This window comes from Cucumis melo, chromosome 9 (genome assembly GCF_025177605.1).
Source record: "Cucumis melo cultivar AY chromosome 9, USDA_Cmelo_AY_1.0, whole genome shotgun sequence".
In the NCBI taxonomy this organism is placed as follows: domain Eukaryota; kingdom Viridiplantae; phylum Streptophyta; class Magnoliopsida; order Cucurbitales; family Cucurbitaceae; genus Cucumis; species Cucumis melo.
The window spans coordinates 18271310-18287236 of NC_066865.1; the positions used below are offsets into that span (position 1 = coordinate 18271310).

The 15927-nt window shown below is 33.4% G+C and overlaps 3 protein-coding genes across 4 annotated transcripts; 1 reads left to right on the top strand and 2 right to left on the bottom strand.

The window, feature by feature from the left end:
• Positions 1–2414: 2414 nt before the first annotated feature.
• On the top strand, positions 2415–5949 carry LOC103503553 (protein NSP-INTERACTING KINASE 2-like). The gene is made up of 11 exons (XM_008467766.3): positions 2415–2764; positions 2842–2971; positions 3073–3144; positions 3240–3383; positions 3464–3535; positions 3707–3766; positions 3862–3959; positions 4132–4281; positions 4373–4714; positions 4803–5182; positions 5271–5949. Exons 1-11 carry the CDS (start codon positions 2659–2661, stop codon positions 5586–5588), a joined length of 1872 nt encoding a protein of 623 aa, XP_008465988.1. The 5' UTR covers positions 2415–2658; the 3' UTR covers positions 5589–5949.
• Positions 5950–6674: 725 nt separating this feature from the next.
• LOC103503562 (uncharacterized) lies at positions 6675–8412 on the bottom strand. 2 transcript variants are annotated; one of them, XM_008467779.3, is made up of 2 exons: positions 8256–8412; positions 6675–7823 (listed from the first exon to the last, which is right to left on the bottom strand). In XM_008467779.3, exon 2 carries the CDS (start codon positions 7802–7804, stop codon positions 7007–7009), a length of 798 nt encoding a protein of 265 aa, XP_008466001.1. In that variant the 5' UTR covers positions 7805–7823; positions 8256–8412; the 3' UTR covers positions 6675–7006. The 2 variants fall into 2 exon arrangements, with proteins under 2 accessions (XP_008466001.1, XP_008466010.1); XM_008467788.3 differs by having other exon boundaries at positions 6675–7811; positions 8256–8359.
• A 1134-nt stretch (positions 8413–9546) lies between these two features.
• Positions 9547–13744, bottom strand: LOC103503576 (ceramide synthase 1 LOH3). The gene is made up of 7 exons (XM_008467800.3): positions 13433–13744; positions 11824–12053; positions 11335–11490; positions 10928–11113; positions 10600–10784; positions 10329–10403; positions 9547–9972 (listed from the first exon to the last, which is right to left on the bottom strand). The coding sequence occupies exons 1-6, from the start codon at positions 13568–13570 to the stop codon at positions 10372–10374; spliced, it is 927 nt and encodes a 308-aa protein (XP_008466022.1). The 5' UTR covers positions 13571–13744; the 3' UTR covers positions 9547–9972; positions 10329–10371.
• Between the last annotated feature and the right edge of the window lie 2183 nt (positions 13745–15927).

Sequence of the window (15927 nt, forward strand, 5' to 3'; positions counted from 1 at the left end):
GCAAAAGGAACTACGTATAGTGGTGTCCGCTGGAAACGTTGCTATTAATAGATACATCAACTATGTAGTCAAACATTTGTTACTCCAACCGTTGAGAACTTTGAGATACATCAACTTCACTAAAAAGTTTAAGGAGGAAAATTATGAACAACCAAGGTATAGTTCATTACGTGCTTCAGTTATTAAATCCTCAAATAAATTTGTTGTGTCTCGTTTTTTTTATCATTAGAGGGCATTTCATTTTCCATTCCTTATTCCGTTGCTTGTTCATTTTTAATTGGAACTTGTAGGACATTTATAAGATTAAGCATTTTATTCTCTTAAAAAACATTACTCTCCATGTTAGTTTCTTCATCACTATGCCGCGAATGAGTTGTAACTCTTTCTAAACCTCTAAGTAAATTGACTGGCTCTCCATGATATACCTATTAATAGTACGAGGGAGAGTTAATAGACGTCACTCCACCCCCTCTAACATCGAATTCATACTTGTATGAAGTATTTGGTTCATCCAAAACCATTAACATGAAATTTTATCGCCTCTAAAAACTGAAATACTCCTCTATACTCGACCGATAATTTATTTCTATGTTTGATCCACTCTTTATTCATCCTTAAGAATATTTTTTTTTTGTCTGACCAACTTGTAAATCCAACACAAGTTATAACCTACATTATTTAGTTAAAGAGTTATTGTTAACAATGGATTGTGATAACCTATTATTGACTCACTGTTATTTATAGGAAAGAAAAACTCTTATAAAAATTCACTCAAGTTTAAAGCTACATGCGGCATCGGATGTTGCCCATTATGCTCGATGCTCTGTAGTACTTGTTGGGAGTTGCCACTTCTCTTGGCTGCCTTTCTACCGATGGTGGTTTTGTGCGTCAGAAAATACCTTTTTTTTGTAGTGATTTTGCAACAAACTAACCATTTGATCAATCGATCGCAAGAGAATAGGTTGTGACCCCACTAGAGAAAAACTGTAGTGATAACAGTGTGTGTCACCCTTTGGTCAACCAAATGGTTGAAAGTGAGAAGTGTCATGTTACAACCAAGGACAACAATGCATCACAAGAAGAGTGTTTAAGAAAGTCAAACTAGGGGCAAACAAGATTGGAATGGATAGTCATCGACGGTGTCAATGAAAGCTCGTGGGTTCAGATGGGACCCCAAGCATGACGTCAAAAGTGGGAATTCTATCTCTCTAAATTGACAATACATCTGATTGGTTTGATTTTTTAACTCTTTTTACAATTAAAAACATTTTCATAAACACTTCAACAATCGATCCAAACTGGTCATATGCCTTATAGAAAATTTCTAACTTGACACAATTACTTAAAGCCAAGGCCATGCTTATGTTCTCTAACTCTTCTTTTTGTTTTCGTTTTTTTCCCCTCTACCATTAGAAATCAAACTGAGATAGATTTCCAATTTCTCCCACCTCAAAAACTAAAAAAAACACCTACTAGAACAAAGAGGATAGATTAATAGTTGGTCCAAGCATAACTTAGTGAATAAAGATATCAATCTCCATCAAGGTCAATGGTTCAATCTATATTTCTGCGACTATTGAGCTAAAAACAATAGTGAAAAAATGTTAAAAAAGCCCCACTTATCCCAACACATTTTTAGATCAAGTGCCTATAATCCCAGAGCCCTAATGAAAAAACATGAATGATTACCATGTAATCAAATTTAATAGAAAAAGGTGATGATGGTTATGATTAAAAAGTTGAGAAGAAGCAGTAGAGGCCAAAATTCAGATGGATTTAGAACATCAAAGTCAACCCATCTTATATTAATAATGGGACCAATCTTGCACGTGTAGCTCAATAATATTCTATTGCAGCATTTCATATTGCCATTGGGGACCTTCATTTCTCCAATTCACTCTACTCTACATTAAGAAAAAATAAATTACAGAGGACCTTTTGACCAAGTGTCTGTGAAATGGGAAAGGCAGAAAAAGAATTCTGCTTTCATTATTTCTCACCTTTCATAATTGATTGGGAGAAAGCAAAAGCTAAAAAGAAAAACAAAAAGTTAACTTTTGAAAAGTAAAACATCTCAAAACGATTCTTGGAGCAGTAACCCTTCAAAATGTGAGACGTAAATTGAAACATAAAATGGTATAAGAGTAATATAAAAATGGAATTTGGATTACCGCATTGTTCTAAGTCACGACACGATGTTCAAAATCTCAATTGACTTTCTACTCCAATTCTAGTACTAATATAAATCAATCTATCTGTTTTCAACCATGTTTAAATAATAGAGTATCTAAGTTTTGGTTACTATGGGTTCTGTCTTTTAGATATTCCCTTCTTTCTTCTTGCCTTTTTGTAAAGAAGTGGAGTGGCAGACATATTGATTCTTTTGTGTCCTTTTATAGCCATTCTTTTGGCAGTTGGGGCCTCAAGGAATGTTTTGAGTTAGTGAGTGAGACAGCAAGCGGCTCAAGCAATGTAAATATATCAATCTCACAAGTCAAAACTAAAGCTAACAAATTATTTAGGTTGAGTTTGGCTCGGTCGAATCTTTTTTCTAACTTTTATTTCTATCACCTCTTTAAAATCTAACTTTTTCCTTTGTCGAAAAAGCTGTTCCTTTTGTTCATCTTGTCAATTGATGAACCTGCAGCCGTCAGTTTAATGGAAATTATAGGAAAAACTGGGTTACTGTTTTGTCTGGCTTTGCTTTGGTTATGGGCTTTTTCAAGTGAGGCTTCAACAAGCAAAGACGATTCGACTGCTGAAGGTAATTGTTTTCTTCGGTTCCAAACATGGGTAAAGTCTAGAGTGTAGAAATTGATGGACTTTGAAAAAAATTTACAGTTCAAGCTTTGATGGGGATCAAAGCTGGTTTGAAGGATCCTCATTCTGTTCTGATTTGGGATGAAAATGCTGTGGATGCATGTACTTGGAATTTCATCACTTGCTCTCCTGATAAACTGGTCATTGGCATGTAAGTTTAACTCCAAAAACAATAAAACAAATAGAAAAGCTCTAAAAGGAGCTCTATGTGTGCATCATATAATAATTTGTTTTTATGTCGTTTCATATCAGAGGAGCTCCAAGCCAAAACTTTTCTGGTACACTCTCACCAAGTATTGCAAATTTGACAAATCTTCAATTTTTGTAAGTCTCACAACCAGAACAAGACAGTCACGATAACTTGTAAAGTCTCTCTTTGTGCTAATCAATTCTTGAATTTATTTCTATTTCTTTTGTAGGCTTCTTCAGAATAACAATATATCAGGAAAAATCCCCAAAGAGATTACCAAAATACCAAAACTTCACACACTTGATCTTTCAAACAACTCGTTCTCTGGTGAAATTCCCAGCTCTTTTTCCAATATGAAAAGCCTTCAATACCTGTAAGTAGGATTAAAGATACAATTGCATATTCTTCTTATATGATAGATATTCTAACCAGAAGTTTTGGTATTGATATCAGGCGACTCAACAATAACACCTTATCAGGGCCAATCCCAACATCACTGGCTAACATGACCCAGCTTACCCTGCTGTAAGAAATTCCACTCTCTTTGCTGTTTGAGTTTAATTTTCTTCAACAAACATTCAGTGAAGATATAATTGAATAATTGTGTTTAAGCTCCCAAACAGCTTATAAATCTTTAGCTTATTGATATTTTCCTTGATTAGAAGTGATTAAATGTTTTTTGTTTCCTTGTTTTAGGGACTTGTCCTATAATAACTTGAGCAGTCCTGCGCCCAGATTGCTGGCTAAGACATTTAAGTAAGTTATTACAGACAAGGGTTTCAACATTTTCTATTCTCTTTTTTAATTAGTTCTTGTTAATTTTTACCATTGATTGCTTCATCGGTTTACAGCTTTACTGGAAACTCTTTGATTTGTTCCCCTGGAATCAAGGAAGTATGCTATGGAACAACTCCGTTGCCACTTTCTTTTGCCGTTCCTAATTCCACATGTAATTATCTTTTTCTTTTTTAATTCTTTATCCACACACAGTTCAACTTTCTTCTCCATACTTTACTCCTTGAATCGACCAGTTCATCTCTAAGCTTTTATACATCTCTAGCAATCGAGCATGATACTTCTTCCAAAGAAAATAACTCGAGTTTTGTTTTTGACTTCTAAAGATTCTCAACCTCCTAGGAGACACAGTGGCCAGAGAATTGCTTTAGTTATTGGTCTCAGCTTAAGCTGCATCTGTCTGTTCACTCTTGCATATGGTTTCTTTAGCTGGCGGAAGCATAGACACAATCAACAAATATTCTTTGAAGCTAATGGTAACTAACTAACAAATATAACTGAATGATCCTTCAGGAAAAAAAAAAAGTAGCCCTTCCTTGTAATTAACAACCACTGAATGTTTTTTAGATTGGCATCGGGATGATCATAGCCTAGGGAACATAAAGAGGTTTCAGTTCAGAGAACTTCAGAATGCTACTCACAATTTCAGCAGTAAAAACTTGGTTGGAAAAGGTGGTTTTGGAAATGTATACAGAGGATATCTACAAGACGGCACCATTGTAGCTGTAAAGAGACTCAAAGATGGAAATGCTATGAGAGGAGAGATTCAGTTTCAGACTGAAGTTGAAATGATAAGCTTGGCAGTGCATAGGAACCTTCTCAGGTTATATGGTTTCTGTATGACAGAAACCGAAAGGCTTTTGGTCTATCCATACATGTCCAATGGCAGTGTCGCTACCCGTCTTAAAGGTAATCGAGCCTCAACATGATGGATGAATTTGATCTCAACTATGTACTAATTCAATATATTTGTTCAAACTATTCTTTTAAAATGCAGCAAAACCCGCTCTGGATTGGGGTACAAGGAAGAGAATTGCATTGGGAGCTGCTAGGGGATTGTTATACCTACATGAACAGTGTGATCCAAAAATAATTCATAGGGATGTGAAAGCTGCAAATATACTTCTTGATGATTTCTGTGAGGCAGTGGTGGGTGATTTTGGGCTTGCAAAGCTGTTAGATCACAGAGATTCACATGTCACTACTGCAGTGAGGGGAACTGTTGGGCACATTGCACCAGAGTATCTATCAACAGGCCAATCCTCAGAGAAAACAGATGTTTTCGGGTTCGGAATTCTACTTCTTGAGCTCATATCAGGTCAAAGAGCTCTTGAGTTTGGTAAAGCAGCAAACCAAAAGGGTGCAATACTGGACTGGGTAAGCTAAAATATGTGGAATACCTAGACTAGCAGGTACCAAAATTTCAAACCTGCAGGATCAGTTTAACAAATTACTATACTTGCAGGTAAAGAAGATACACCAAGAAAAGAAGCTTGAAATGCTTGTTGACAAAGACTTGAGAAGTAATTACGACCGAATCGAACTTGAAGAAATTGTTCGAGTTGCTCTCCTGTGCATTCAATATCTTCCAAGCCATAGGCCTAAGATGTCTGAAGTGGTCAGGATGCTTGAAGGAGATGGGCTTGCTGAGAAATGGGAAGCTTCTCAAAGAGCAGAAGCAAGCAGGAGCAGAGCCAATGAGTTCTCTTCCGAACGTTACTCCGATCTTACTGATGACTCTTCATTGTTTGCTCAAGCGATAGAGCTCTCGGGACCGAGATAAAAACAACTTGCTAAGCACTGGAAAAAAAAGAATACTGAACTGGCCAATGACCAGAAAACGAGAGCAGTACGCTGGGGAACATTCTAAAAAATAAGCAAACTATGAACACAATATTGGAGAAAGATAATGGCTAACATTGTAACCACTTGTCATTTCTTGAAGACCACTTCCTTGTGTTCTTAAAGAAAGATGTTTTGGGTGATTTTCCTATTTTTGGCTGCATTCTATGTCTTGAGCTTGTAAATGTAATTTGTATGGGTCATTTTCTAGCTATGTTTTTCTTTAGTCTCGCTTAAGATGGACAGTTGACCAAGCCACACAATTTGTAAAATAACGGTCTATAATAGCTTTCCTTATTGTACTTGCAAATCTCAAATTAAAATCAATATCTATCTATCTATATATATATATATTGGGGAGAGAGATGGTTCTGTGCAAATGATTGGTTCAGCTATGAATCACCAAGAATTATAATCAATCGACTAGCCTTGAGTTGCTTTCGTTTTATATTAACATGATACATTCAAATATATACAATTTCAAGTTTGAACAAGACTGGCAAAGAACATACAAAGATCCCAGGACATTATGAAATCTTCTCTTGGTATGTACATTATCGATTGATATAAAATCCAGTTAAATGATTATTCCAGAGAAATATTCACGGGAGAAAAATATTTACAGAAGTCCAAGGATATGATTACATCTTACCTTGGTATCTACTGATTGATCGATATAAAAATTAGCTAACATGATTAATCGAGAGAGAATTATCCAAACGAGAAAGAAATTTACAACCGCTCAAGTTCATGGTTAAGAAACGTGGTTTGCACCTTCGTTTTTAATAGACACCCTTACTAGGACAAGATTATAGGCATCTCAATTGTTCTCAACGGAGACCCACCTGACCTTACAACATCGGCTGCCAAGACACCATGGGGTACTAATCCAGTCCTTCCAAGTTTCTGTCCTTTCTCACAAGCCCCATAACTATCCATCATAGCTTGATATGAAGATATAAATTTAATCCAAAAGAAAATTCCAGGTAAATGATTTCATTTAGTCAAACCAGGTTTGAGTCGTTGGTTTAAAATAACAAACGGAGAGCTTCAAGTGCAAGTATTAATAGAATAACTATCATCTCAAGCATCATAAAGAGCTGAATGTATCGTTGGTATTAGCTAGCTAACAGCCTAACACTAAAAGAATTACACAAAAACCTTCAATAGCCCATAACAGTCAGCATAAAACCTTAGGAACTGGCCTTAAAGAACCAATGGCTGAATTTCATCTCCCTCAACAAATGACCTTGCACATTAACATCTATTTCTACATTTTCCGGAGCACAGTGAAATGGAAAGAAGAAACAATGTCCACCATACAGGGAATATATAATAGAATCTGAAAACCCAACTCTTTCAGGTGTATAAATCGAGGTCCTTAATCCGGTTCACATACTCATCCCCATTAATACTTTCAGTGCAAAATTCTAATATTGGTTGCAATAGTGCATTTTGGTGAAGCAAAGATTTGAGCAGAGATACCACCTCGCTTCCATATTCAGGCCATGAGACACAGAGTGCTCCCTTGATATTCTTCATCTGACAACGTCCAAGCAAAGCAGCAGCCAAGCCATCTACAACACTTCCTGATGGATAGTAATCCAGGCCTTCTAACATTTGTGAACCGCCATTACCCTCATCTTTACTCCTTTCAGAAGAGGTCTCCAACTTGAAAGCAACAGTCTCATCAGGCGAGAGCTTCCCCCTAAAATTCTGGCTCTGAAGACTATCTAAGATCAGAACCCTCTCAGGAATAATTTTATTATCAAGTAGTAGTTTTGCAACAAGGAGAGATCTCTCTGCAGGAACAGAAAACTGAACGGAGACAAGAATAATGAGTTCATTATCTTGATCAATGGAGTAAATGTTGCAAGATTTGTCATCACGCGACGGCTGGATATGGTTTCCAGAGAAAGGAATTTCAGGTAGGATGAGACTTCCGATAAGGGTTTTAGCAGATAAATGATGGAAAAGATGCAGAGAAGGAGAAGAAATGGCAATGACAAGCAGAGAGGGGCGGAGAGGTTCATTAGGTTTAGAATTGGGTAACAAAAGAAATGGGGAAGGAAGAGATGGTGATGGAGGAGCAAAATTATTAAGATCATCTTGGAAAAACCTTGAAGGAGGGGGAATCTCCGTTAGAACATCTTCCATTTTGTTCCTGACAAAAAAGCTATGACATAGATAAATAATCACAATCACAATTCACACTTATTCATTCAGAAAAATTACGATAAGCATTTGGTTTCAACAGCAGATAACCAGCAACAACATCAAGCTAACTAAACAAAAATTCTCATTTCTCACCATAAGAAACCTTGCACAAAAACAGAATTCAAAGCTTAAACAAGAGAATCCCCGTACTACAAAATTAAGCTACCCAACCCGAAAAGTAAAGTGAACCCAGATTCAGAACGAGGTTATTCCACTTGACTTTAGCAACAAGAAATCGAACTCAGTCGCAAATGATATGTGGTTTTCGTACAGTTGCTTAATAAGACAGATTAACGAAATGCGTTCCGAGAATTAACGATCTAAAATGACATAAAAGATAAAGAAATGGGGAGGAGGAAGAGGAGGAGGGAAAGAAGAAAGAGGTACCAACCGGAGAAGAGGCGGTAGGAGGGGAGATTCGAGTCCGCAATAGGAAACTTCCGGTTGGTATCAAGTTGTTTGTGGTAAAGTGTGAAATGGAAGGGAACTTTATATTTAGGTTTCTTTTTACCGAAATTAAAGAAAGTTTAGATAATTTGCATTTGTGGGGATGAATAATGATAACATATTTACAAAAATTTATTACATATACTAAAATTTATTTTATTATATTAAAAAATATACTTTATTTATATCTATTTAGTCAAATTTTAAATTTTTAAAGTTTGAGCATGTTGTTTAACAAGTTTTCAAATTTCAATAGAAAAAAAGAGTGATTAATGTGTAGACTTAAGTAAATCTGGTTTAAAATACATACATGGTTAGAAATATCATTAGAAAGGTTAATTTTACGAAGAAAATTAAGATCAATATTAATCAGAGGTACAAATTTTAAAATGAAATTTATATTTAAATTTATAAAATAAATATCTTATATGTCGAATAAATAATGTTTATTATTTATATTAGGTTAAATTATTATCCATGAACCAATGTTCAACTTTAGTTATTTACCTTCAAAGGTTTAATTTTAGTTTTTGTATCTTTAGTACTTAAATTTAGTCCCTCCGGATAATTTTCTTTTTGAAATTGATTCAAGAGTTATATAATAATTTTCATCCAAATAAATACAATATGTGAATATATTTTTAAAACTTAAATTCTTAAATAAATTAGTAACAAAACTACGACGAAAAATTGATATTTTAACCTTACTATTTTTATGTTTATTTTGTGTTTCATAAATTTTTTAACGATGTAATGGAATTATCAATGATTCACCATACCGAATTCATTTTAATTATTTCTTTCATATTTAATTTTGTTCCTAATAAACTATTCGTTTGTTGTATTATTTTTCTAATAATACACGAAGAAAATCTAACCTTAAGACTAATAATACAAATACTTTCTTTTTTTTTTTTCCTTTTATTGTTCAAAAGAAATCCATCATCTATGATAAGTGGTGAAACATCAAGCATTTAGAAATCTTCCCTATCACAGAAATTTTGTTTTTAAAATCAGAAACTCATGAAAATACGTTTTCATTTCAAACTACCATCTGATCCCAATAATTATTCAATTTATTGCTAAAACATCTCAATCTAAAATTATATAAATAATTAGACAAAGTACAAAGAGCAATACATCTTGGTAATACACTAATCAAGTTACCAAACACACATCAGTTGGGTTGGTAGTACAGTAGCTAACCCTGAAAGAGAGAATTTAGTTGTTCACCATGAAGAAGAGAATGTCTATTGGTCTTTGAAATTAATGAAATTGTTTGTTGGGTATATTAACAGAAAGAAGATGAAAGAGTTCAGTAAGTAAATGAGAAAAGAATAAATAATCACAGTTCAACAGGTATCTGATATCTTAGTTTTCAACCTAACACCTCTGCAAAAGAATCAAGGGCCAAAAACATAAAACAAGAAGGAAAGAGTTTGACCAATGGTTGCATAGGCCAAAACCTCAAATATCAAGATTTAAACTCCTTTTTCTAACTCCCAACAACCCTTTCTCCATCTTGCATCCTTCTCTTACTCTGAATCTATTTTGATGAAATGATACACGGTTCGTTCAACTACACAACGCCACAAGAAGATTCACACACCAAAGTATTTGTTTTGGCGAGAACCACATTGTATGACTAATCTCTATCTCATCTGCCCAGAAAATAACAATTGAACTCACTAGCAATTTAAGTAAAAAGATAAAACCAATAGTAGTATTTTGCAAATATGTACCTAATATTCTAATTAGATTTCGAACTTGTGATTTGCATATCAGTTTGTTTCAATAGAATTATACATGACATACCCACATTAAGATAAACAGCAAATTTAGGTGCAATTATTTCAATATTATAAATGAATTATAAGTTATTAAGAAACTAAGTTCAAAGCTATATGCTAATGTTCAGTGCTTAAATTCAGAATAATCATAGTCATATGAAGCAGATGCTAGTTTCTGTTTTGTTTCTTGTAGGGTCATCCAAATGGTTTAAGCATTTATACCATACCTTTCATGTATGTAACAGTATGTTTTGCATTGATTATTCCTTGTCAATCTTCATGTTCTTCCTCATCCTCAGAATCTGCACAGCTCAAAAGGTGAGAGAGAGAAAAAAAACTCTTGACAACATTTTCCATATTGGGAACATATAACAAGCTTAGCGTGCCCATAAAGTTTGTTGTATCCCATAAACAGATAAGTCGAACCTTGACCTCTACTTAATACGTAAAAGTGAAGCTAAATATCAAATGTCATTTACAGCGGGCAGATATAATCACCTGAACGAACATCTTCACTAATCTGTCCTCTAGCTTGGATTTGCTTAACAAGCATTCGGTAAATTAACACCCACCAATATATGTGAAGAACTAAAAGGCAAAATAGAAGAGTATTGAACACATAATAGTAGATTGGTCCATCAATTGGATGTTTGTTCTTGTCCAATACAAGGAGTACTTCATAGCTGAAATAAAACGGGGAAGAAAATTAGACAACAATATTTAAGAGAGTGAGAGGGGAATGAATTCAAGACTTTATGCAACTTATTCCTCTGAACAGTTCAATTGATATGAGGTTGCCACAAAAAGAGGCCGAAATCTGACCTACCTTGTACTCCGAAGGATCCAAAATGGATAGTAGAAGAGACGTAACAATAACCAAGACAAAACAAAGACTACAAATGCAATGCTAGCCAACATCTCAGCGCCACTGTATTTGGACATCTTTCCTATCTCCAGAAACACATCATTTGCATCATGAAGTGCAAGAACCACAGAACCAACACGAGCAAATCTACAAGAACAACGTACAATGTGGGCGTTTTAATAAATTGGACAAATGTTCTGATAAAAAGAATATTACATCTAGTTGTATTTGCACCGAACAATTAGTTTTCAGTGCAATCGGTAATTAGTATTTTTCATTCTTTTGGTAATTAGTATTTTTCAAGTCATAAAGGTAGTAGCAATACCATCATGTAAAATAGTCCAAAGCTTTAAAGTATAAAGAAGTACCTAAAAATGTAGGAAAGTACGATGAGAATGAGAGTTGCCACATGGTGGCTCATGGAAACCCCAAAGTCTGAACGTCTTGTTTCCCAAAAAATCAAGGCAAATATGGAGTACGTATAAAATCCAGCAGCATACATATATAATCCCTTCAATTTCAACCTGAAACATGAAAGTAATTACTTTATGAAATGTCCTAAACAATAAATCTTGATCAAAACACAATTTTAGTCCAGAAACTTCTGCTCTTGCAACACTAACACTTGTCCTTATATTTCCTTTTATGAAGATTTACACTTCGTATTTTGAAAGATATAATGATTGAATCCTTGGCCCTAAAGACATCGTTATAAAAGATACATATGAAGGGAAAAATAATTGAACTATGTAAGATTGTGAATTACAGCTAGGACTGACAGTTTTTAACTAATAGTGGACTCGATGGCAGACACAGAACCATCACAAATTAAAGTAAAAAACTCTTGAGACTCTTACTTAGCTCTTTGATCAGGCCAGATCTGTTCTCCTGGTCCTACCCAAAAATGTTTTGTGCTAGTAAACCAAGGCTCGTTATATGTAACAGATAGAGCCAACAACTCTGCAGAAAGAAAGTAAATACATTTCCAGGCTGACTCCTTAAATTTTCTTATCTTCTTCCGTTTCTCATCTGTATTCACATCCTTCAGCTGATAGCCTTTTCCAAAGATCAGTCTTCTTCCCACTTTCTGTAAGAAAGTTCGAACCATAGAAAGTTAGGAGCTACTCAGCTACACTACAGAAAGAATTTTAAAACAAAAGGAGGGATGCCAATAAGGCAAAAGCATTCTCATCTAAACAGCATTGATCAAATGCAAAAATAATAAATAAAGTCATGAAAATTTGGTAAGAATCCTTATTGGTTCACTAGATTTATTGAAAAATGGGTTAGACAATCAAGTAAATGCTCAAAAATTTGTATGCAGGCACGTGAAAAATTCATGCCCATTATAAATTTCTCCTATGCGCTTGAAATTTCACAGAGTTGATCATCATAAATAGTAGACTCTAGTAATCATCACACATCAAGCTAGTGAACTTCACAAAATTGAGTTCCCTACAAAATTCTCAGTTGAACTATAAAGAACAGAACCACATACACTTCGTCTATCACCATTGAAATAATGTTCAACCACCAAATTCTCAAGAAGTTGGCATCTCCAAAAAGCACAAACACGTGATCAAACAAGGTCTTTGGGTGAAAGCAGGCAACAAACAATCAACTTCACAATGATTATAATAAAACATTGAAATTTTGAGCCCAAAATACATTCTTTCTTGTCAATAGCACATGAAACTCACACTCAGTTCAACACGAAGGAGTAAGTTAGATACTAACAACCACAACTGGCACTGCTTGCTGACAAAGAGGAATAACTGGTTTCTACCATATTCCTAACAGGTTTGGTGAAACATTTGACAACAAAAAGAATTGGAGGAATCATTCTGCTATTATAATCAAAAGCCTACTGAAGAGGAAAAATGAACAAGAAATACCGAAGCTATTGGTACAGAGTTCGTCAAAGAATAAGGAAAATAGTGGAGAGATAAGCGTAAGAGGTGAGAGAAGAGAACAAAGAAGCGGATAAAAAACCAATGCATGACGAATAGCTTCCCAACAGCTGTGGAACAAAGAAAGCCCAAACAACAGAATACTGTCAGCCTTTTATAAATCATCTCCACTACCAGACCAACCAAGACTCTGACACCACATTTAATAGAAACTGCAGATAACACATACCACCAAAACCTTCCTTAATTTCAGTATTCCCCAATACAACAAGTATCTAAATTAAAACATGGGTAGTGAAAGAAATGGCGATTGAACCCGACTTTTACTTCAATTAATCAACACGGCTTAAAAGTAAAAACCCAAATGTCAATTACGCAAAGCGGATATCAACATGGAAAAAAAAACAGAATCATTCAATAAACAGCCAGTAGTTAACCGGGTCAACGGTCAATTAAATCTCAATTCAACAATGGAAATCAGCTAAACCAATACAAAGATTAAAAGACACAAAAGTCGAAAAGGAGAGGAAGTGAAGGGAGGGAAAAAAGGGAATACCTCAAAGACAAATCTGTCGAGGAAAAACCGAACAGTGGGAAAGAGAAGCGCAAAAAAGGGAAGAAAAGTGAAATCCTCATAAGAAGGGAAAGATTCAAGCTCCCAATCGATTGATTTGAAAGAATCAATGAAACCCATCTGAGATTTTGAGTTGTTTGATCGAGTAGGAGAAGAAAGAAGAGGGTGAAGGGATCGAAAATCAACAGAGTTTCTCTCCTCCCACGGAGTTGTGTTGTGTGTGTTGTGTGCGTTGGCAGAGACTTTGATTCAGCCACGAGCTACCAAAGGTTGTGGGCTGTGGGGTCAAACCTTCGTGTTAGCAAAGTGCAAAATTTTAATTTCCAATGGATGAAATATGAATACTTTCCTAAATTGTCCATTCCTCTCTAACATTATCAACCTCATTCTACATACCCTTTTCCACTCCAAACACACAATTAAACCTAAACCCAAACTCAAATGATAATTAGTTCTAATTCATAAACTTATACTTCACTTCAAACTTGAATAGTTGAATGAATACTAACAATATATTATTATTAAATTTAATCGACACAAAGTAAGAATTGGATTAAAACTTTTGAACTATTAATTGAGAATAAGTTGAGTTACCTTTAAGTTGACCATTTATTTTTTCAATATAACTCTCAAGTAAATTTTATTTTATATACCACTCGTTGTATGTTTGTTGTTTAATATATTTATTTTTATGTCATTTAAGTTATTCTCATTCTATTATATGTTTATTATTTTATATCTTAAAACTATCAACATTATGTGGTGTAGATTCACTTGAAGTTGAAGATGAGGATAGTATTGCATTTTTTAAATTAAATTATAGCAACTTTTAATTTGGTTTAAAATTGTTGTAGGAGCATATAATATAATAGGTTTTTAACATCTGTTAAACAAATTTTTTAGTGACTTATTATATGAACTTACAATTCAACTTTATTTAAAATATATTTATCATAATGTTGAGAGAGAGAGAGAGAGAGTTGTTGTGTTTGTTTTAATGTAATGCAAAATGAATGAAAGTGGAAGTTTCAAGATAGTTTGTTTGTTTTAGTTTCATTAGTGTGGGGTTGATGATTGGATAATTGATTTTTTAGGATAGTTATTCATACCATAGTATATGAATGGAATCAAGTGTGCAATATTTACGTACAAAAGAGTACTTATTTATTGAAAAAAAAAATCAATATGCTTCTATTCTAATTTTAAAGAGACGATAAAGCGAAAATCTATATGGTCGTTTTTGTAATTGGATAACCAGAAATGAAAATCGTCTTTACATTAGATGATTTGGTGTTTTAATAATCTCTACCTTGCCTTCACTGCTGCTCCTCAGTAGATATTGATGGTAAAATTATGATCGACTAGAATTTAGAAATTGATAAATTAATATAAGATCAAATCGTTCCTTTATTTCTTTAGATCTTTTTTTGTATCCTCCAAAATTTTTCACTGAAGAAATAAAAATGGATTGGTTTACCTAACTTCATCAAGGATAATCTCAGACTATTATTAGGAATGTTTTTATTTGTGTAATTATTTCAAAGAAGTTGATTTGTGTTGCAAAAACAATCATTTGACAATCGGTCATAATCAACTACTTTTCTTCTCTTTAAGGTCTTAAAGTTCAAATCGTTATACCTTTTATTTACTAAAAAATATATGATTTCTTTTACTTCAAATCAATTATTTAATTAGAAGATTATCAAAATTGATAAATTTAGTAATTGTAGTACCTATCTATTATATTTTAAATTTATTTTACTATATTTAAAAATGTCTTTCATTAAGAATAATCTCACAATCAAATTAGAAAATTTCCCCAAACAAAATCTTAGTAAATCCCTAAACTCAATCACAGAAATACTCGACCGTAGTCACAAGAACATCCAAATAAAAATTGTTAAAAACATTTTAGCAATAATAATAATAATAAATAATACTTCTAAAACCAAAATACTATTAAAAACATCAAACATGTCAATATAAGCCTAATTATCAAACATCAAGTCCCACCACACTTTTGGGATTAAATAGATTGCGATATTTTATTATATTTGAACATCTTTTTATCACAAAATAAATTTATACTATCGTAGTTTGTTTAATTATATTCTATTATGTATTTTAGGATTAATATTTGAAGATCTTCTTTATAAAAATAAAATTGTGTTATATTTGTAAATAAGTTAGTTTATTTTACTATATTTTAAAAATATTTATATTTATTATGGTATTGAAGAATTTATTTCTCCCGTTATAATTGACTAATTTAAATATATTATTTTTTTCAATCAACTATTGTATTTGGTTGAAATTATTTGTTGTTTGCTACAAGTAACTTTTAAGAAAGATGCAGGTTGCAAGTTATAAATATTTTAATAAATGAACAACTCAACTAATGATATTTTGAATACTATTTTGTATGGAGAGGTTACAAATATGGCAATAAGATTCAATATATCAGCATACATAGCTAT